This window comes from Pleuronectes platessa, chromosome 2 (genome assembly GCF_947347685.1).
Source record: "Pleuronectes platessa chromosome 2, fPlePla1.1, whole genome shotgun sequence".
NCBI classification, from domain to species: Eukaryota; Metazoa; Chordata; class Actinopteri; order Pleuronectiformes; family Pleuronectidae; genus Pleuronectes; species Pleuronectes platessa.
The window spans coordinates 6224975-6243313 of NC_070627.1; the positions used below are offsets into that span (position 1 = coordinate 6224975).

The 18339-nt window shown below is 44.0% G+C and overlaps 1 protein-coding gene across 5 annotated transcripts in view; it reads right to left on the bottom strand.

The window, feature by feature from the left end:
* The window catches only part of rap1gapb (RAP1 GTPase activating protein b), a 67999-nt gene that overhangs the window by 33033 nt on the left and 16627 nt on the right, over nt 1-18339 (bottom strand). For 4 of the 5 annotated variants that reach the window (XM_053431615.1, XM_053431651.1, XM_053431624.1 and 1 more), the window contains exon 3: nt 2369-2462. In XM_053431615.1, the coding sequence (XP_053287590.1) occupies nt 2369-2462 (94 nt within the window). Of the gene's footprint in view, nt 1-2368; nt 2463-4037; nt 4286-18339 lie in introns of those variants that run through there. The other variant, XM_053431642.1, reaches the window with a different exon arrangement.

An 18339-nucleotide genomic window follows, 5' to 3' on the forward strand; every position in this document is an offset into this window, starting at 1 on the left:
CCACAGGTCATCGGTTACATCTGCGTTCTATTCAAAAGGTGGTTTCACAGAAAGACCGTGGTTTGTGGTTCCAGAAGAGGTAGAACATGGGTTCCCCTTTTTCTTTTTCAGCCTTCCGTTTCATTTTGAGTTCCGATTACCCAGCATGCAACTTGACCGCTCACTCACATTATGCTGGTGGCGGCTGATGGAGACTCTCTAACTCTGCAGCCTCAGATTCATTTCCTTTTCTAATGTGTAGTTTTCAAACTTAACTGTTTCTCCACTGCTTTGCAAAACCTGTTAACAAACTATGCAGCTCGCAGTGGATGCATTGTTTGTTAACAGGTTTTGCAAAGCAGTTTATTTGACTCCTGTATTGCCGTCATACGTTCGACTATCAGCTCTTATCATATCTTTATAACACAACGTGCATGACTTAGCATTTGCAGCTAGGCGTCATCATGAAAAGAGGAATTCAATACGTCATATTTATAAAATGTGTTTCATCTCAAGCCCTCTGAGCTTCTCTACGATCATGACTCCACTGTTTGTCGACTTGTGTTACGTCTTCACTTCAGCTCGGCTCTTTTTCACAAAGGAGTTTTAAACTTCAGCCACTGGAACTTTTCTACATGGCAATAAAACCATAAAGTGTTTTTTACAACTCTGCTGCGTGCAACCTGCTGTGCTGTAAAATATTACAACCACCGGTGGGAACACACCTGACCCGACCATACGGTGGTAATTGCAACTTAGAGCTTCATTTCACTTTTACTGTTCAAAATAAAATAGAAAATAAATCATGGAGTCCACAGTTTGACGTATTATATTTAAATATGGAAATGGAAACACATGACTCAACCCTACAAGCCTATTCCCGGCAGCTCCATATAAAGCCGTTTATTATTAATCCCCCAGGCAAATTGTATCACTGGTGCATGTTGGACATAAATAACAGCAGTGTGCCTTCTGGTGCCGGTATGTATGTGTCAGAGAGGAACAACTGCTGCAGATCTATATTTGTGACAGAGGGCACAGGCTCCGGCTCCGTCAGGCAGCACAACAGCCTGCCAAGTGTGTCAGCAGGAGGCGCAGGCATCAGAGGAGGCGCTCACCTGGGTGCAGCAGGCAGAAGATCTGACGAGCGGGAGCCAACCGGGGATTAAAATGCACAGATGCTCCGAGGATATAGGGACTGACTGGAGGCGGCGTTTCAGTCAATCCATCATGTAGTTACCGAAGTCAAATACTCCCCTGTCGTTTAGTCTTAAAGAGTTAGAATATACCAGAGACCATCTCTTGATCCTTTTCCAAATACCCTACACGTGCCCCGTCTGGGCCACTTGTTCCCTACTGAGGATATCAATTATTGAATAAGCTAAAAATAAATACTCTCTCTCTTCTATAATGTAACTTTCTAGCTCCACACTTTTAGAAAACATGACTGAAATGGGAATAAATATACTGATCACTGATTATTGCTGCAGATTATCAGTTACCATTTTATATTTGTTTTATCTATTAGTTTAAGGTTTTATTATTCCATTCTTTCCAGGGGCTCAGATTATATGTGTGTCTCATTTTCAATTTCTTTCTCGTCTATGTTGGGTGATCTCGACTCATCATTTAAACACACAACTGAAATCCTCTACTTGTGCTCCAACAGGAACTCATAACATTAGTCTTTGATGATGGCTATATTCTATTAGAGTAATGTGGCTCAGGAGGTAGAGCGGGTCATCCACTACAGTATCTTGGTGGTTCGATGCCCGGCTCCTCCATTCCTGATGCCAAAGTGGCCTTGGGGCTAAAACCCAAATTGCCTGTGACGGCTGTGCTGACATTGTGCGATGGAGAAAGTGCTGCACGTGGATTCACTGTATAAATGTGAATGGATGACCGGCAAATCTGTGCTGGCCTTGCACTTTAAGTGGAAGACTAAAAAATTGCTATATAAATACAGACCATTTACCATTCTGGTCAAATGCACCAGTGAACCGTGCTGGTTCCCAAAACTATACAGGCCCAGGATCCAGAAATTACTTTTTTTTAATCAAAAGGGAACAGTGGATTCACAGTTTTCCGATAGTCAGGCGCCCATATGAATATCAGGACAGCTTTTTCTGTACGACAAATGTCTTTTGTAAAGAAGAAGAAGAAGAAGAAGAAGAAGAAGAAGAAGAAGAAGAAGAAGAAGAAGAAGAAGAAGAAGAAGAAGAAGAAGAAGAAGAAGAAGAAGAAAGAAGGCTCCATTGTATGAAGAATTGATTCCAGGTACTTCTCACTTTCCGATTTATCACATCAGGCTCTTGGCGCTGCCTCGAGTTTCCAGCACAGAGAGCACGATGAGAGGGGAGAACAGCAGCCGGTCAAAGTATTGCATTACCTTTGAAAGTGAGGGAAGAGGAAATGGAGGGTGGGAGTGTGCTGCTGAGGGCTCTACTTCATCCGGGATACGAGGAATCCTGCCATCTTGTTTCCTGTGAGTCAGAGAGGACGGAAGGGTGGAGAGAGGGAGAGAGGTTAGCACTGGCTTCAAGCTGAGGTTCTCATTTACGCAATAAGAGCACAGGAAAACGTCTGTAACACCATTGATTCAAACCAGTAGGGAGGTTCATTCAACTCTGACTACAAAGAGGAGGATGTTATTATTTCACCACTGTCCTGAGAGTGTTTCTTCAGTCAGGAGTTCAGTTCTCAGGACGCGCCCCTCCGTGGGACTTTCTACACTCTACACTTTTATTTCCTCTTTTATTTTGTAATAGCTTCCCTAAGGTTTCTGTAGTTGTCTTACTTCCTGCTGTGATTATCTGCTCCGCCCGATAATGTGTCGGAACCAAGATGTCACCCATTGGTTCCTGAACTGCTGTTTTGCCTCTTGGCGCCTGACTGAGCTCGAGGACGCTGCACGCCCACCCACACCTGAGACTTGCAACCATTGGACGGTACCACCTGTCAATCACAGCCATTCCCCCAAGTTTAGAGTCAATTACTTGTAGACTTCTATAGAAACATCTTGTTGCAACCAGTGGAGTCGCCCCCTGCTGGTCATTTGGGAGAATACAGGTTTCAGGCAGGTCCATATTGACCACATTGGAATGAGTAGTGACCCACCTCCACCCAACAGGTGTTTTCGACCCGAACTAGAGCGACAAGTGACCCACAGGTATTTGTTTTTTACGTCCAAACGCAAGTTTGTGTTTTTTCCCCAAACTCCTGACTATCGTACAATTATTGTTCCCATTCTCACAGCTTGTAAATGACATTTAGAAGACATTGGTTGAAGTAGATGTTTTAACACAGGCAAAGTTTGAACCCAAAACATCACAAACTGGTGCCGTTAACTTGACATTCACTGCAGAAGATGACAAAGCACCAGGTAAAGTAACCGAGTCCATCTAACTAGTATTTTAAAGTGAAATTGTTTGCTGTAATTGTTGTTGAGTAATTGTTCAACTTCTGTCCAACCCTACACAAGTGAGTACTGACCGAGCCTGACAGGTATTTTGTTTTTCTTTCCGAATCCATCAGGATCAGGTCGGGCAGCTACGCTCTGGTCCACACTGGTTTCTCCACATATGCTCTCCAAACCTATAAGGTCCACGTCCATTTTAATATACACTCTATGTTTGGAACAGTGTATTTCCCCCCTTCTCCTCTTGCCTGTTCTTATGGCTACATCATATCCATACTGCTACATGTTTTGAAAATGGCATAAAGAACCCAAGCAGTTGTGAATGTCCACGTTAACGTCTCCAAGCGTTTCTCTCCGGCCACTAAAACACAGATTCCAAACTTCTTCATTTTAGTGGTTCTCAAACTAGCAGTAGTCTGAGTGGCAGGTGTATCTGTTACAGAGTTTATGTGTTTTCAAACAATATGTAGTAGTATGGATGTGGCATAATTTCCCTCTCCTTCTTCATCAGTCCATTCTATTCCCTCAGAAACATCTTCTCTTCTTCTACCTGACTGTGTGTGCATTCGCATCTGGATCCTAAAATAAAAATCATAAAGGTCTTGCACTTTACTTTACAGCTCAGCCTGCACTTTCTTACCCTCACGTATCACGGCTATGTGTGGAGTTCTGATCAGAGGCGAGAGTGTGAAACTGAGGATCTTGAGAGGTGCACAGGGGAGAAAAGTGGAAAATGTAGAAACCAGGGAGAACAAAGTGAAAACTGACACAAAGCAGAAGAAGAAAGGATCCTTGTGCTTTCATCTCTTCACCCGCTGCCCCTCGCCACTCTTCCTCCGCTCCTCTCGGCCTCTTCTCCTCTGTGTGCGATTCCGGTGAATTACCAGTCCGACCACGATTCTGGTCACAGCATATTACTTCACACTTTGTCTCACGCAACAGTCACTTGCTAGAACTGGCAGCCCGTCTGTGCATGCATCCTGTTCTGCAAACCTGCAGCAGCGGGCCTTTCCAAACACTGCTCGGCGGCAGAGAGACACACAAACCAACAACACAATCTGGTGCATTTGCTGTTAACAAAGTGAAGATTTGTTCTCTCTCTCACGCAGTCACATATTTCCTCCAGCCTGGCACAGGGTGTTTTAGAGGTGGAGCATTGGAAATAGGAAATCATTTACAGTGCGGGTCTTTCTTTCACGACACAGGCCATTATTTTTAAAGGCAGCTTTTATCTCACAACACATTGCCTATTAGCTGGGGAGAGTCTGTAAGTCTGAGAAGCCAGAGCAGCACCTCTATCAAACAGACTGCTGACCGGGATGAGGTGAGGAGACCTGTTTCGACTGATCTCTGCTGAATCCGGGAAATTTGACTGAATGAGGCAGTCAGGCTCTTTCCCCACATCATCCTCGGCCTTGTTATGTCTTTTCATATAATACAAAGGGATCACAAAGAAAATATGATGTCAAATGCTGCTCCAAGCCCAGAGTTACACAAAGACATGTCTCACAGAGCTGGTTCGGTTTTGGTGACACCTGGTGTAACTGAAGAATTAAAGACGGTTAAGAAAAATATCTGAAAAGCCCAATAACTATTGCAATACATCAACATTCTTTAACTTTTCTGATCAACAGCGCCCTTTATGGCCACAGATGGTTGTTAATTCTGTTGATATTCACGCGATAAAGTGGAGTCAATGTCTTTACTGCATAATCCCACTGAACTGACACAACTGATCAGTAGATATTACCCATGATCCCCGGCTTCCTGAACCAAACGTGCTGCTGCTGTAACAAATCCACCAAACTCTATTTGGAATTCTGGATATTATAAAAGTTTCCTCTGCGATGGTTGGAGATAGACTCTGGTTTAAAGACTGAAGTTCCATTGAGCAGGAACAGACAGTTCAGGGTGAGGAGTGGGAATCAAAACCCAGTCAGAAAAACCATCAAACGAATTCTGAAGGTTTTTTATGTTCGCAAAAACAGCTTGATTCATTTTTCTTGATTTACAGGTTATCGTTTGCACAGGAGGTGCGAGTCACCAGCTGCTTCAGCATGCACACAGCGAGGCCACACTGCCCACATTCATAATGAAGGGCCAACGTGCAAATCAATCTTTATTTAGGAGGAGTCAATAGACACAAAGATGAAGGCTGCCTGTCTGCCGGCCAATTCCACTGCTGATGTGCCCTATGGCTCTCATCACAGAAGATGAATACATTTGTGTGGTTGTTGTGTTATTGTACGAGTGTGTGTGTTTGTGTGTGTGTTCTTCAAAGAGAAAATGACTACAGGGTGAGTGTTCCAGTTTGAGGGTTGAATCTTGGGTTTTAAGGTTCCATTCAAAATAAGGTACAAGGTAAAACATATTCTTGTTGATAAATTCAATTTGGGTCATTCCTTGGAAAGTTTTTATGTTAACAAAACGCAGGTCTTTCCTTAACCTGTCCATTGCTGCAGCTCCTCTTTTCAGCCTCTGTCTGAAACACCTGGTTTGAGCTCCCGTCCCTTTAAGGCCCCTCCCCGTTTTGATTATTTACCTGGCTTTGTTCGTCCGTGAGCCAGATGAGACACTCGGGTTTCATTGTGCAAACATTTGGCATGTTCCGATAAACTCGGTGAACGGGCTGGACTCCTGACGAGGCTTTTCAGGAGCCCCACAAGCTTCTCCTTGGGGTTGTCAACTTTACAGAACTTAAACATACACCAAAAAAACTATAAAACACACTAGACACAAGCTAAAAAGCCAAAGCATCACGTATCCTTTAAGATTGAGGTCAAGTATTTATGTTTTGGGGTGAAGGCAAAGGGAATACATGATATGTAAATGTATTAACCCAACGGGCAAAATGAAACAGAAGTGACAGAGAGAGAGAGAGAGAGAGACTGAGAGAGAGAGAGAGAAGTAGATGTGTTTACTCCCTCGTTGCATCGATTTGCAAGCCAGATAACAGAAATGAGTCCAGTGAATGGGGGTAAATGCTAAGTTTGACTCAGGGAAAGATTTCAAATCACAGCGAGCGCATGTTATCAAAATGTCATCATCCCGACACATGCCAGGGTGACACTGTACGATTTGTGAAGTCGCAAATCAAAGAGGGACGTGTAGCCGTTCATCATCTGCTGCAGAGAAGCTGGGGTTGATGTTGTTAGCATGCGAAGAGTGTGATGAAAACCGTTTTAATCAAGGTCATAAAAAAATACAGTCGCCTACGCAGCTCCTGTCGTTCGGTTATATTTCTATAATGTTGTCAAGGTTATCGCACTTATATGAATAATAGTAAAACTATTGTATTATTAAATATAAATATATATATATATATATATATGTATATATATATATATATATGTACTCCAACAGTGATTAAATATACATCTTCTCCCTGTGTTTCAAAATAAAAGCCACAATAGCTCCTTTCAGCCAGTAGAAGCCCAGGTGTTGTTAACAATGGCCCTGTTCAGTTCAACCTGACCGTGGGACAGCGTGGACGCCACCAGGACACACAAGCTGCAGCAGCTACATGGAACTCAGCCATTATTCATCTCATCGTTTACTCTGCTGGGAAAAACCCACAAAACTCCAGTCGACCAGTTCCCATTGTTCTGCAGCCGGTGGGCATCACTCGCATTAATGAGACTGACGGGACCAAATGTCTGCAGTGACAAAAGACTGTAATCTTTATTATTACTCATATTGTTGTATAAACCGACACTAATTGGCTTTTTTGTCATTTACTGATTAATTGGGTGAGTTATTTTGTCAATCCATTGAGATGCTAATTAATTAGTTCCCGCTGACCTACAGTCCAAAAACCAAGCATAATGAGAATACTATCATTGAAGGTCAAAAGTCTTTTGGAATCCAAACCTTATTGTAGTTCAGTTTAGCCGCTGGCTCCTATATGATTCTGTGTATTTCCTTTGTTTCCACCAGTTTTCTGTGTTTTAGTAAAGTTTCTTATTTGACGTGTTACTTGTCCCTGCTTGTATTTATCTTTGAAACTCTTTTACTTCATCGCTGCTCATTTTAAACATGTTTAAAGGTGTTTTTGTACAAAATGCTACTGATATTCTAATGTTACACACATTTTCCTACGCGTGATGAGTTATAATAACAACCTAGAGCTGAACTGAATGCTCCAGTGTGGAGCTGTGCACCAGGCGACACACGGCAGGTGAAGCCTGTGCACAGCAGCAGCCGGGTGGCAGGTCGCTGTGCCACCTGTGGTCATGTGACTGGCAGCCATCCACAGCAACACTTATCTCACCGGTTAAAAATAATGACAGTTAAGCTGTCCATTGCCGAGTCGCCCACACATCACTCCAGTCCAGGTGAAAGGTTCATTCTGGGGTCACATCTGATCCAGTGGCTGCACAGAGCCAATAAAGAAGCTGATATTATTTGACTTTTAGGAGCATGTGGTCACATTTGTGTTACTTTAAAAGCAGTGTGTTGCTCCGTGGAACAAACAAACACTGGTGTGTAGACGGAGCTTCTTCTCTCTCTACGGAGGCAGAGCTCTGGTTGCAGCTGCAGTTGTGTAAGTGTGTGTGTCACCTAGCAACATTACCTATTCCCAGTATCACTGTAAGATGCTCTGTTTAAAAAGTAAAATATAAAAACTTTATGAAAGATAGAAGTATTATCGCCAACCTCATGAGTTGTGTAGTTATCTGGAGACTGAGCAGATTTTAAATAAGGAGCTCCTGCACTCCAAGAAGACTGTGGTTTCATTTGATGAATATTACATATTTTCCTCTATATTACATGTAGGAATCTATAAAAGGTAAAGAGACTGATTAAAAAATATATAATCTAAATACTAATCTCAAATTTAGACAATGATTGCCTTTAACTATATGTAAAGATAGACGTTAAAAATATTGTCTTTAAGCAAAATTGCCGGAGTTCTCATTTTCTTCTGCTCAGCTTGAATGGAGCACCAGAGTAAATCTCCAGGGCCAGTGATCCACAGTCCAAAAATAAACCCATCTCCTCCATCACGCTCTTTACTTGATGGAATACGATGTTGAACATATGTTCTCATCTTAATTTTCTGGCAGCGGGAAGCTTCCAAATGGACACAAAGAATCCTGAAACCAAATCCACCGGTTAATCCCGTGTGCTGCCCACAGCTGCCTGCACAGCCTGCTGGGTCATAAGCTCCGATAAGAATCCACCATCTGTAGTCCGATCGCAGCTCAGCCCTGTCCAGCACCTGCAAACACAAATCAGCCGGGAATCACCGACTTCCCCGCAATCTTAAATTTGAAACCGTCAACCTGAGCAGGATGGGTTCTGGAGAGAGCTGCAGCCGTCAGAGGGAAGAGGGTCAAGGTCGGGCAGGTCAACAGCTGAAACTTTATTATAAATATTTAATGTTGGTTCACCTCACGATCCACTGTCCAATAACATTTTTCCTGTTCCTACTTTAGACATATAAGTTCCAGGGTTTGGTTCACTGGCTTGAAATAACACAAACAGTATGATCCTCTGTATGTTGTGGTGAGTCATGCTTAGTCATCCTTGGAATGATGATGGCCACGGAGAAAGTGCAGTTACATTTTAAGAAGTAGGTGCACACTGTGTTTTCAGTTGAGCTCGACCAATACATGGATTATCCAGTAGGATCGGCCGACGTGAGCCTTTCACAGACGTGTCGATATCTGAGTTCATGTTTGCCGATATGCACCGATATGAAATCTTCAATTTTAACGAATAAACAATGAAGAAAATATGTGCATTCATTTTTGCATAAAAAATGATGTTCACTTTCTTAATTCAAGTTTTACACATTTGACTTTATTTGTGTTTTTGTCCATAGTTAAACCAAATGTGAAATAATAAGCCTCACTTACATTTATAATATCAAAATATATATTATATCTGCAGTGGCAGCAGATATAATAACCCCTAACAAATCTGTCCTATTCCAGCTCTGCTTTTTCCTTTTCAGATATAATGTTCAGATGCTTATTTGATCTTTAAAGATATGATGACAATAATTACATTGACTTTGCACCACAACAAGTCAATTAGCAGTGGTAGAGTTGATTTCTCATCGTTTATCGGTCGTGGTGCAGCCTCTACGCCAAAGGCACGTGTGAGTTTAACATTTATCAGAAACCCGCAACGCCTCTTCTGGTGAATTCTCTTGGCCTCGGGCTAAACATGGGTTTAACATGACAGCTGCACGTGCACCAGCTCAACAGATGCAGTGGTTTCTTTAGCACACACCCGGCAGCCACAGGTGCTGCAGGGAGAGTCAGGTTTTATCAGAATCCTTTCTCTATTAATGGCAAAGTAACTTCTCCACTAAACCTTTGCAAATGGGCTCACAAGGCTCCCAGTGAAGGACCTCCGGGCGTCTTCCATTAATAAAGAGATCTGAAGTGCCGTCACTTACTTTGTAGCTACGGCCCAAACGAGCAATGATTTCTGTGAGCAACAAGCAGGCTGCAAACTACTGGGAAACAGAGATGCATATTGATCTGACACATCCTGGTAAGCCCGTTTTCTGACAAACAGGTTTGACAGTGGATTTGTGATTATAGATCTGACAACACACTGGTTCTCTCAATGAAACGGGGCTTTATATACACAACAAACCTCCAGGGTGAACACTTCTGTAATAACAACAGAATGCAGGAACCAGCAGGTCTTCAGCGACATGTGTACATCAACCCAGTAAGCCACCAGTCAGTTCTTCTATGTTCAAGGTTAATCTGAAGACTTTGGAGAGATCTGTCTCAATCTGTCTCAGCGTGAGTCCAGCCAATGAGCTTTCACTGCCTCTGCGAACACTGAGTCGGAAATGAAAAATTAGGAAAAACACTTGCTTTGCTTTGCTTGCACCCGTTAAAGGAGAAAAGCTGTAATTGGATTTTGTTAATAAAACACAGTGTCGTCACCATAACGACCTCAAGTTGCTCCATTAAGATTGAAATTAAAAAAGCAAAAACCTTGGAGACATTCTGGCACCTTCTTTTCTCCTTGTTCGTTTTTTTGATAAAAAAAAAGTCAGATGAAGCTCACCTGAACCTGAACCTGAACTCAGAGCTGAATCTGAATTTGACAATCTATCTTCACTGGAGCAGCTCCAAGGTTCTTTTTTTCCTTTCAGTGCCATTACAGATGAAATCCTCGCTGAGGGCTCCAGCTCCAGAGATTCATAAATACTGAGCAAGAGTAATATTCAGATCAAATTTTGTTCTGCTTTAAGAGTAAACACTTGCTTGGTTGGTTGCATATTTTCTTCCACCAAGAAATACACACACACACACACACACACACACACACACACACACACACACACACACACACACACACACACACACACACACACACACACACACACACACACAAACACAAACACACACACACACACACACACACAGTCAGAGACAGTACAAGTACACATAAACCGCTAAGCTTTGCAGGTCCACTTAGAAGAGAGCAACTAATCCAATCAACTACAGCAGCTAATGCACAATGAAAACAGAGTCATTTACTCTGAGACGCCAGTCGGCCACTTCCTGGGTGGACGAGGGAGAGGAGGGAGAGGAGGAAGAGGAGGAAGAGGAGGGTGGGAGAGAGAGACGTTCAGAGAGAAAGTTTGAGGATGAAGAGATCAGGACAGATCAGCCAGCGCCGGACAGAGATCTACATCACACTCTTCTTGAGCTGCTTCCATTGGTCTTTTCACTCTGTTTGGTATCGACTTCAGTTCCGTCTCTCTCAGCTGATCTCTCAGCAGCTCACAGGAGCTCTCCATCATCTCACCTGCCTCCCTCGCGGCTCAGCCTCTTCTCCTGAACGGGGTTCGATGCTCCTCCGCGCAACCGCTCGCTCCGTGCGTCCGACTCTCCGTCCTCCAGCACCTGCTGTCGGAGATCAGCCTCTCCTCCTCTCGCATGATGCTGAGAGCAGCCCTCCCTCCATCCTCCCTCTCCGTTCCACCCTCCCTCCCTCTCTCTCTCTCTCTCTCTCTCTCCCTTTTCTCCTCACACACATGCGTGCCTTCTCCTGGCTGCTCTTACTCCGAGGCGAGCACAAATGCACTCCTCTCCCCGACTCCTTCTGTCCCTCCCGATGTCTCCCCTTTGTTTGCTTTTCATCTCCACCTCCCCCAATTAGTGTTTCCCCTCTTGATGTGCGAATGACGGAGTGTTATCCATTCAAGCTGTGGATGTTGCTCTGCGTTTTCCATTTGCCTCAGTGAGTCTGCTCGTTAATGACAGACCCCAGCACATTCAATGGGGCAAAAATTCTGCAGGCGGCATGGAGGCTTGAAAGCTATTTTTTTTTTGGAGAGTCTCATTTGGGAGGTGACATCAGATCTCCCGGTCCTATTATCTGCCTCGCTCCTGACAGCTTGTTCCCACATCATAAAACACCTCCTGCATAAAATAGCCCAACTATCCCTTTGTCCATTTGACACATTAGTGGCCGGCAGTCAGAGGAAAAGCTCTCAAATGCTGCACATTTTGCAGCAGGGTCACACATAATGGGGACGAGAACACATGCACAGCCAAAAGAGGAATAAGCACAGGACCGTGTTGTCCAATGTTTTGCTCAGTAATCACATTTTCACTATTTTCTTCTTTTTTTTTTGTAGGAGGCTAAATCCTCATCCATAAGACAGCAAGATACCATTTGTCATTACGAGCCTCGAGACAACCAGATATCTACACATAAGCCATTAAATGGACTTCAATACATGCTGCCAGTTCATGTCCTGCAGGAAACATACATTACATTACATTATATCCAAAGTGACTCACAATAAGTGCATTCAACATCCATGAGGGGCCATTTAGGGGTTCAGTATCTTGCCCAAGGACACGCAGATGGAGAAGAGTGAGGATTGAACCTCCAACCTTCTTGTCAGAGGACGACCACTCTACCCCCCTAGGCCACACCGCCCTCTAAACATTCAAAGATTTATAAATACTAAATCAATCAGTTGAGAAAAGTCTTATATCCCCACTCAGTGAGCACACACCGCCCCTAAAGAGACCGCATCTCCACCAACTCTCACAAAACTTTTTTCATCAATATCTATGAATTATTCTCTTGAGAAATCAAAGAAATGTTGAAAAATGTAACGTTAAATAGAGTCGAATGGAATTAATAATGTATCGGCTCCCTAATCTGGACCCAAATTAAATTTGAATGAGATCTTCCCTGACCCAAACTACATCCTTCCACTAACAGACACAACCTTAATTGATGATTAAAACTGTCAAAGGAATCGCATCTCTTTTACACAAGGCCATTCAACACGTAGAGTCCTACATGATAAAACCAAAGATAAAAAAAGATCTATACGTAATAAATCACACATTCATCTTACCAATAATGATCCATCTTGTGGAAAACAGTGTCAGAGAAGCTCACTTTCCAAAATCTTATGCCAACCCCTCTTCCTCCTCCTCCTCCTCCTCCTTTCCTCTGAAGCATTTCCTGTGATGACAGATTTAGCTGCTTGCTAAGGTTACGGCTGTAGAGGCACCAGGAGTCCCGAGCTGCAGAAACCCTAATGGTGGTTGGTGCCAATCGATAAACCAAGCTGCCGGCCCTGAAACAAACCCATGAGGGGATGTGAGGCGAGCCTTTTGGCGGCCGGTTGGCCAGTCCACACCCTCCTGTGGGTGTAATGTTACAGGTAGCCCAGAGCTGGGTTAGGCAGACACACACAAACACACACACACACACAGGCAAGTGCACAACAATGAAAGGAGCACACAAAGCCTGTTTTCTTTGCGTTTAACCGCTCAGGAGGTTGGGTGATACTGGATAAGCTGTGTTTTGTGGTTTCCCAGCAGAGGTCTCAGGTAAGCTGCTCCTCACTCACCCGGGGGAGGACGGGAATCACCAGGAGAAAATCAGAGCCCCACACACCGCGGCCGAGAAGGAGCATGAAGAGAGCAGGTTAAATACGATCAACACCCTCTGCCTGTGACATGCCTCCGAGTCGCCTAGTGGGCCGGAGGTGAAGATGAAACAGGATCTTTTCTCACACACAGCAGAACAAATGGTCATCCGAGTCAGGGGGGGGGGGTCGACTAAACAAGTTTTTTCAAGAGAGTACACGGGAATTCAGGATTGTCAAGAGAATTAGGTGGTGTGCACTTATAAGAGCAAATGTATGTGGGTCATGCTGAGACTCCTCTGACTCGGTTTCTTCCATATCTCATTTCATTAGTTCCATCCCCCCTCTCCGTCTCTCACTGTGACTGTCTGCCTCCCACTCTATTCACGGTCTTCTCCTGAGGCGGCAACATTTATGTACACACCAGTAGACTGCGGAGAATACCCCTTGAAAACCGAGCTAGTAACACTTTCGATTGCAAGAGTTCTATGCCCGTGCCGCCCACGTGCTCAAGTCCCCCTCCTCTGAAACCCAATTTCCACTGGTGGAAAAAACCCACTCACATCTGGGAAGGGCCACGATCGGCGCTCACTCACGGGTTTAATAACTCTGCAGTAGACGCAGGCTTCAAATCGGCAATGATGGAAATATAACACCCAGGCAAACACGCTAATTTCTCCTTCTTCATTTTTTAGTCCCCACTTTACGATATGGAACTTGTGGGCTTGGTGCATAAATGGCCATTAACGTTAGTTTTTCATTTTTGGAACAACCATCAAGAGCTAATTTTATTCTGCATAATGCAAACCGGGTTTTCTGATACACGGAAAAGGCAAAACTCCTCTCCTGGCAATGGGGGGAAATAAATCAATGAATTATTTGAAGTGGGTTCCAGCATGTATTAAACCTGCATACCTGCTAATTTTGGCATTAAGAGGTAAAACACTGTGGGGCAGATTCAGGTGCATCCAATATTCTTTTCATCATATCATATCTCTATGAATCTGCAGATCTTACATCAGTTCCACTCGTTTTTTCGAAGTGTGACTTTGTTATTTAGGCTGGAGCGACACTTGGAGTGAAGCTGGAACCTTTATACTCTGCAGCTGCTCCGTGATTTGAACTCCTCAGTTTAAAAGTCACCACTGATGTCGGTCGTCTTTTTAAAAGCACTAGATTCAGCTCCCGCAAAAATGTCTGGCAGCTTTGTGAACGGGTGAAACCTTTAAGATTCTGGTGGATGCAAAGTGAAAAGTACACGTTGTAATATTACAGTAAATAAATGGTGCAGAACACTTTGGTTTGGTTATTTGTCAGGGCCAAAAAAGCTGAAATATTATGCATCTTCATTATCTCTATGAATAACAAGGTTTCTATAACTGTGTGCATTTGTGTCATGGAAACAGACACTGAATACAAATTTAAAATAATAGTTTTCATTCTGTCATTCCTTTTCCACTACTCTAATAATGGAGCGCTGGTTGCAGTAAAATTTAAGTAAATGATGCAATGTACCAACAGCGGGGACAGAAAAGGAGACAGCGTGTATGCAAATATTAACGTAAACAATACAGGATGCACTTTGTTTTGGAAATGGCTTTGCAAATCTTTTATGAGGATGTTCTCGGCCCTCGAGGACACACATTATTAATTTCAGTAGGAAACACTTAATATAAATATAACTTTTGCTTGATTAATAGATCCTGAGGGTACCATAAAGCAGGAAAAGCTGCATAAGATGAGTTTCTACTGAAAATGTAATTAACATGTGGAAGTGGATGCTCGGCCCTCGTCCTCCTCACAGCTTGAAAGGTGGCAGAGGAAGTTCTTCACCACAGCCACGGTGCTGTCAGCTCTCCCAGAATCCCGCTGGCTCCCATAATCACCTTGCTTTCTGGTGGCCCTCTATTGATTTTGGCAGTGATAAAGCTGGACCCTAACTGGATGTGAAACCACAGGACAGCCAGTGGAGCAGGCAGCATATGGAAGACGTGCTGGAGCTTGGCCACAGCTCAGCAACACAGTGCCCTGATTTCTTGTCAGACTATCAAGTGTCGTCCTGAGTTTCATTTGATATACGTTGAACCACTACATCTCAATTTCAATATATAATAGAAAACACTGTTTAAAACCATCATGTGGTTGTATCCCTTCATCAACAAGAGCAGTTTCATACATATCATCCTTAGTGAGGCCACTGCGACCTTGACCTTTGACCCCCCAAACCTAATCAGACAATCTGTCAATACAAGTGAACATGTGCCCTAAATTTGAAAGAATTCCCTGCAGGTGTTCCTGAGACATCATGTTCACAAGGCAACACATGTGTCTGTGAGGTCACTGCACCCTTTACCTCTGAGCACCTAATTATAATCACTTCATACATGACTCAAACTGAGTGTGAAGACGTTCTGGTGTTCTTGAGATATCGTGTTCACAAGAACATCACAGATGGACGAACAAACAACCTGAGAACATGAGGCCACCGGCTGCTTGCTGTTCCCGACATGGAGGCTGCAGATAGCTGCATGAATGGACCTTCTCATATCCGCCCATTGATTCTCTGTACGGGGCATTTTGAGCATCAGAAGAAGCTGACTTGGAATGTATCCCAGCATGCAATTCACTTCCATTTTATATAGTGCCAAATTACAAAGAACGCTATCTGAAGGCACTTTACAGAGTTACGTTGAGACCTTACAGTGTTACAGAGAGAGACCCAGCAGATCTCACAATTAGCAAGTACAAGGGGAGGGAACCTGGAGCTGAACGGCACTGAGGGGGGAGTGCCCAGCTGCAGGTCACCAGTTAGGTTGACAGGAGATAATTGGGGTATAAGAGAGAGAGAGAGAGGGAGAGAGACAGAGACAAAGACCAGGAACAGTTGTGTAACTATATTGAGACAACTATACAGGTTACACAGGCTCGTATAGACAAACACAATCACATTCAAACCTATGAGAAAAAGTGTCCAAATTGCTTAATCGTGCATGTTTTTGTGAAAAATACAGAACCAGTTAACTGCACTTAGATTACCATAATAAACTAGTATATTCCATCCAATGCTATTGTATGTCTGTATGTGTACTAGTCTCAGGGAACCCTGTATCTTTCCGATGAGGTAAAGTAAGATACACTTTCCAAAATATAGAATCTTCAAAATTAAACTTCTGACAATATGTCCTTGATCGAGTGGATGTAAGTGCAGTGAGCTGCAGTGTCTCTCAGTGATTAGAGTCATTATGTGGACATGCAGGGCGGTCAGCTGCTGCGGCAGTGAGGAACACACACACACACACAAACAAACACACACACACCGAAAAAGAGAAAACGCAGTAAACAACCCAACTAACCTGAGGCAGAGAATGAGGCTGAGAAAGTGAAGAAGACGATATACAAATGAAGAATAACCTATGAGGGCTTAGTTTTTTTTGGGACCCAAAAGCTGACATGGACACAGTCAGTGGAGCTGGATTAAAAAAAGGAGTTCATGAAAAGAATAGCTAAGGACGGATAAGTGAGGGCTCGGGCTGGCAGGCTGAGTCTGGGATTGGCATGGTGCAGTTTGGCAGGTGGCTGAATGGTTTGGCGTGGGGAGTGGGTTTGTGGCATTGTGAAATGAATGGCGTGGCCGGAAAGACGCTGGCATCTTGGTGCACAGGAGATTACAGGTCAGTGAGGAGGAGGAACACGAAGAATGAACTTCACATTAAGAAACCGCTGAGCAGCTGAGGAAGTAGATACCACTGAGCAGGCTTATGAGTCTGGCGTCGGGGGTGCACGGAGAGCCGGGGTGTTTTGAGATTGATGAGGTGTGGAGGGGAGCCAGGTAAGCCACACCCACGACACACAAACACCTAAACACCAAAGACTGTATATAAAAAATGGTTGTTCTGTGCCAGAAACCTGTATTCTGTTGAGTGAACAGCAGGGGGCGACACCACTAATTGCAAAAAGCAGTCCAAGTCTATGGACGTCTATGAAATGAAGTTTCAACAATGGCTGAAACTCTTTGAGGAGACTTTGTGAGTTGCCCCTTTGTTAAAACAGAGAGACATCTCCTCTGCTGTCGCCATTTTTGTAGTTTTTGGGAAATTCGCGACTCTGTGATGTCCCCTTTATTGGATGTAGTCCTTAACATGTCTGTGGGCAGTGATGGTCTCACAGTTTGCAATGGACATATCTCTTTGCGTAGGTAATGGCACGGTATTCATTTGGGCATCGATGCTGTGTGATTGACAGATGGTACCAATGGGCACAGGTCAAAGGTCGTACTCCCCCGGACGTGGCTGCTTCTGGTTTCAGAAAAACAATATGGCCCGGGGCGGAAATGCCAAACTGTTCAACCTGCCCGTCTTTGGACTGCGGCAGGAAGGAGACATCCGGTGTAGACTGTGGAAGAAGATGTTAACTCCACACAGAGAGGTCCTGGCTGAGCTGAGTGAACCCCGTGAGGCGACGGTGCTAACCACTGCGCCACCGTTCCGCTCCTCACACACAGACGAGAGGAAACAAAAAAATAAAACAACAACTCGTGGCTGGAGTCGTGAAGCAACAGCTGGATATGAAATTCTAGTATATGACGTCGGGAAGGTTGGACCATAAAACCCACGTACAGGCTTCAAAATTCATTCTAGTTTCATTTATGGTCTCGGAACTGTAGAGTGCGTTTATGGCTCTGTGGGAAATCGAGAAGAACTCAAACCATTTGCCGCTACCGACTACACACCGAGTGTTTATGAGTCATGCTGGAATTTTTCTATCAGGAATCGCAGCATGAAAAATAACATCGTCTTCGACACTGACCAGACAAAAACCAACATCAACTACAGTCGGCTATATTTAGAAACATGTTTTTGACGACACAGGCTGCATTTCTGTCATCGCACAACTATTGCTGTGGATCATGAACAATGGAACACAACGCCTGAGTGAAGCAGCTGAATCACTGACGCATCATCCCCCCCCCCCCGTTCAAGCTCCCTCGCTTTCTCCATTCCCACTCAGTGAGGTATATGTACAGTGCGTAAATGAAGTGTCTCCTGAACTGAGACGTAATAGGGCT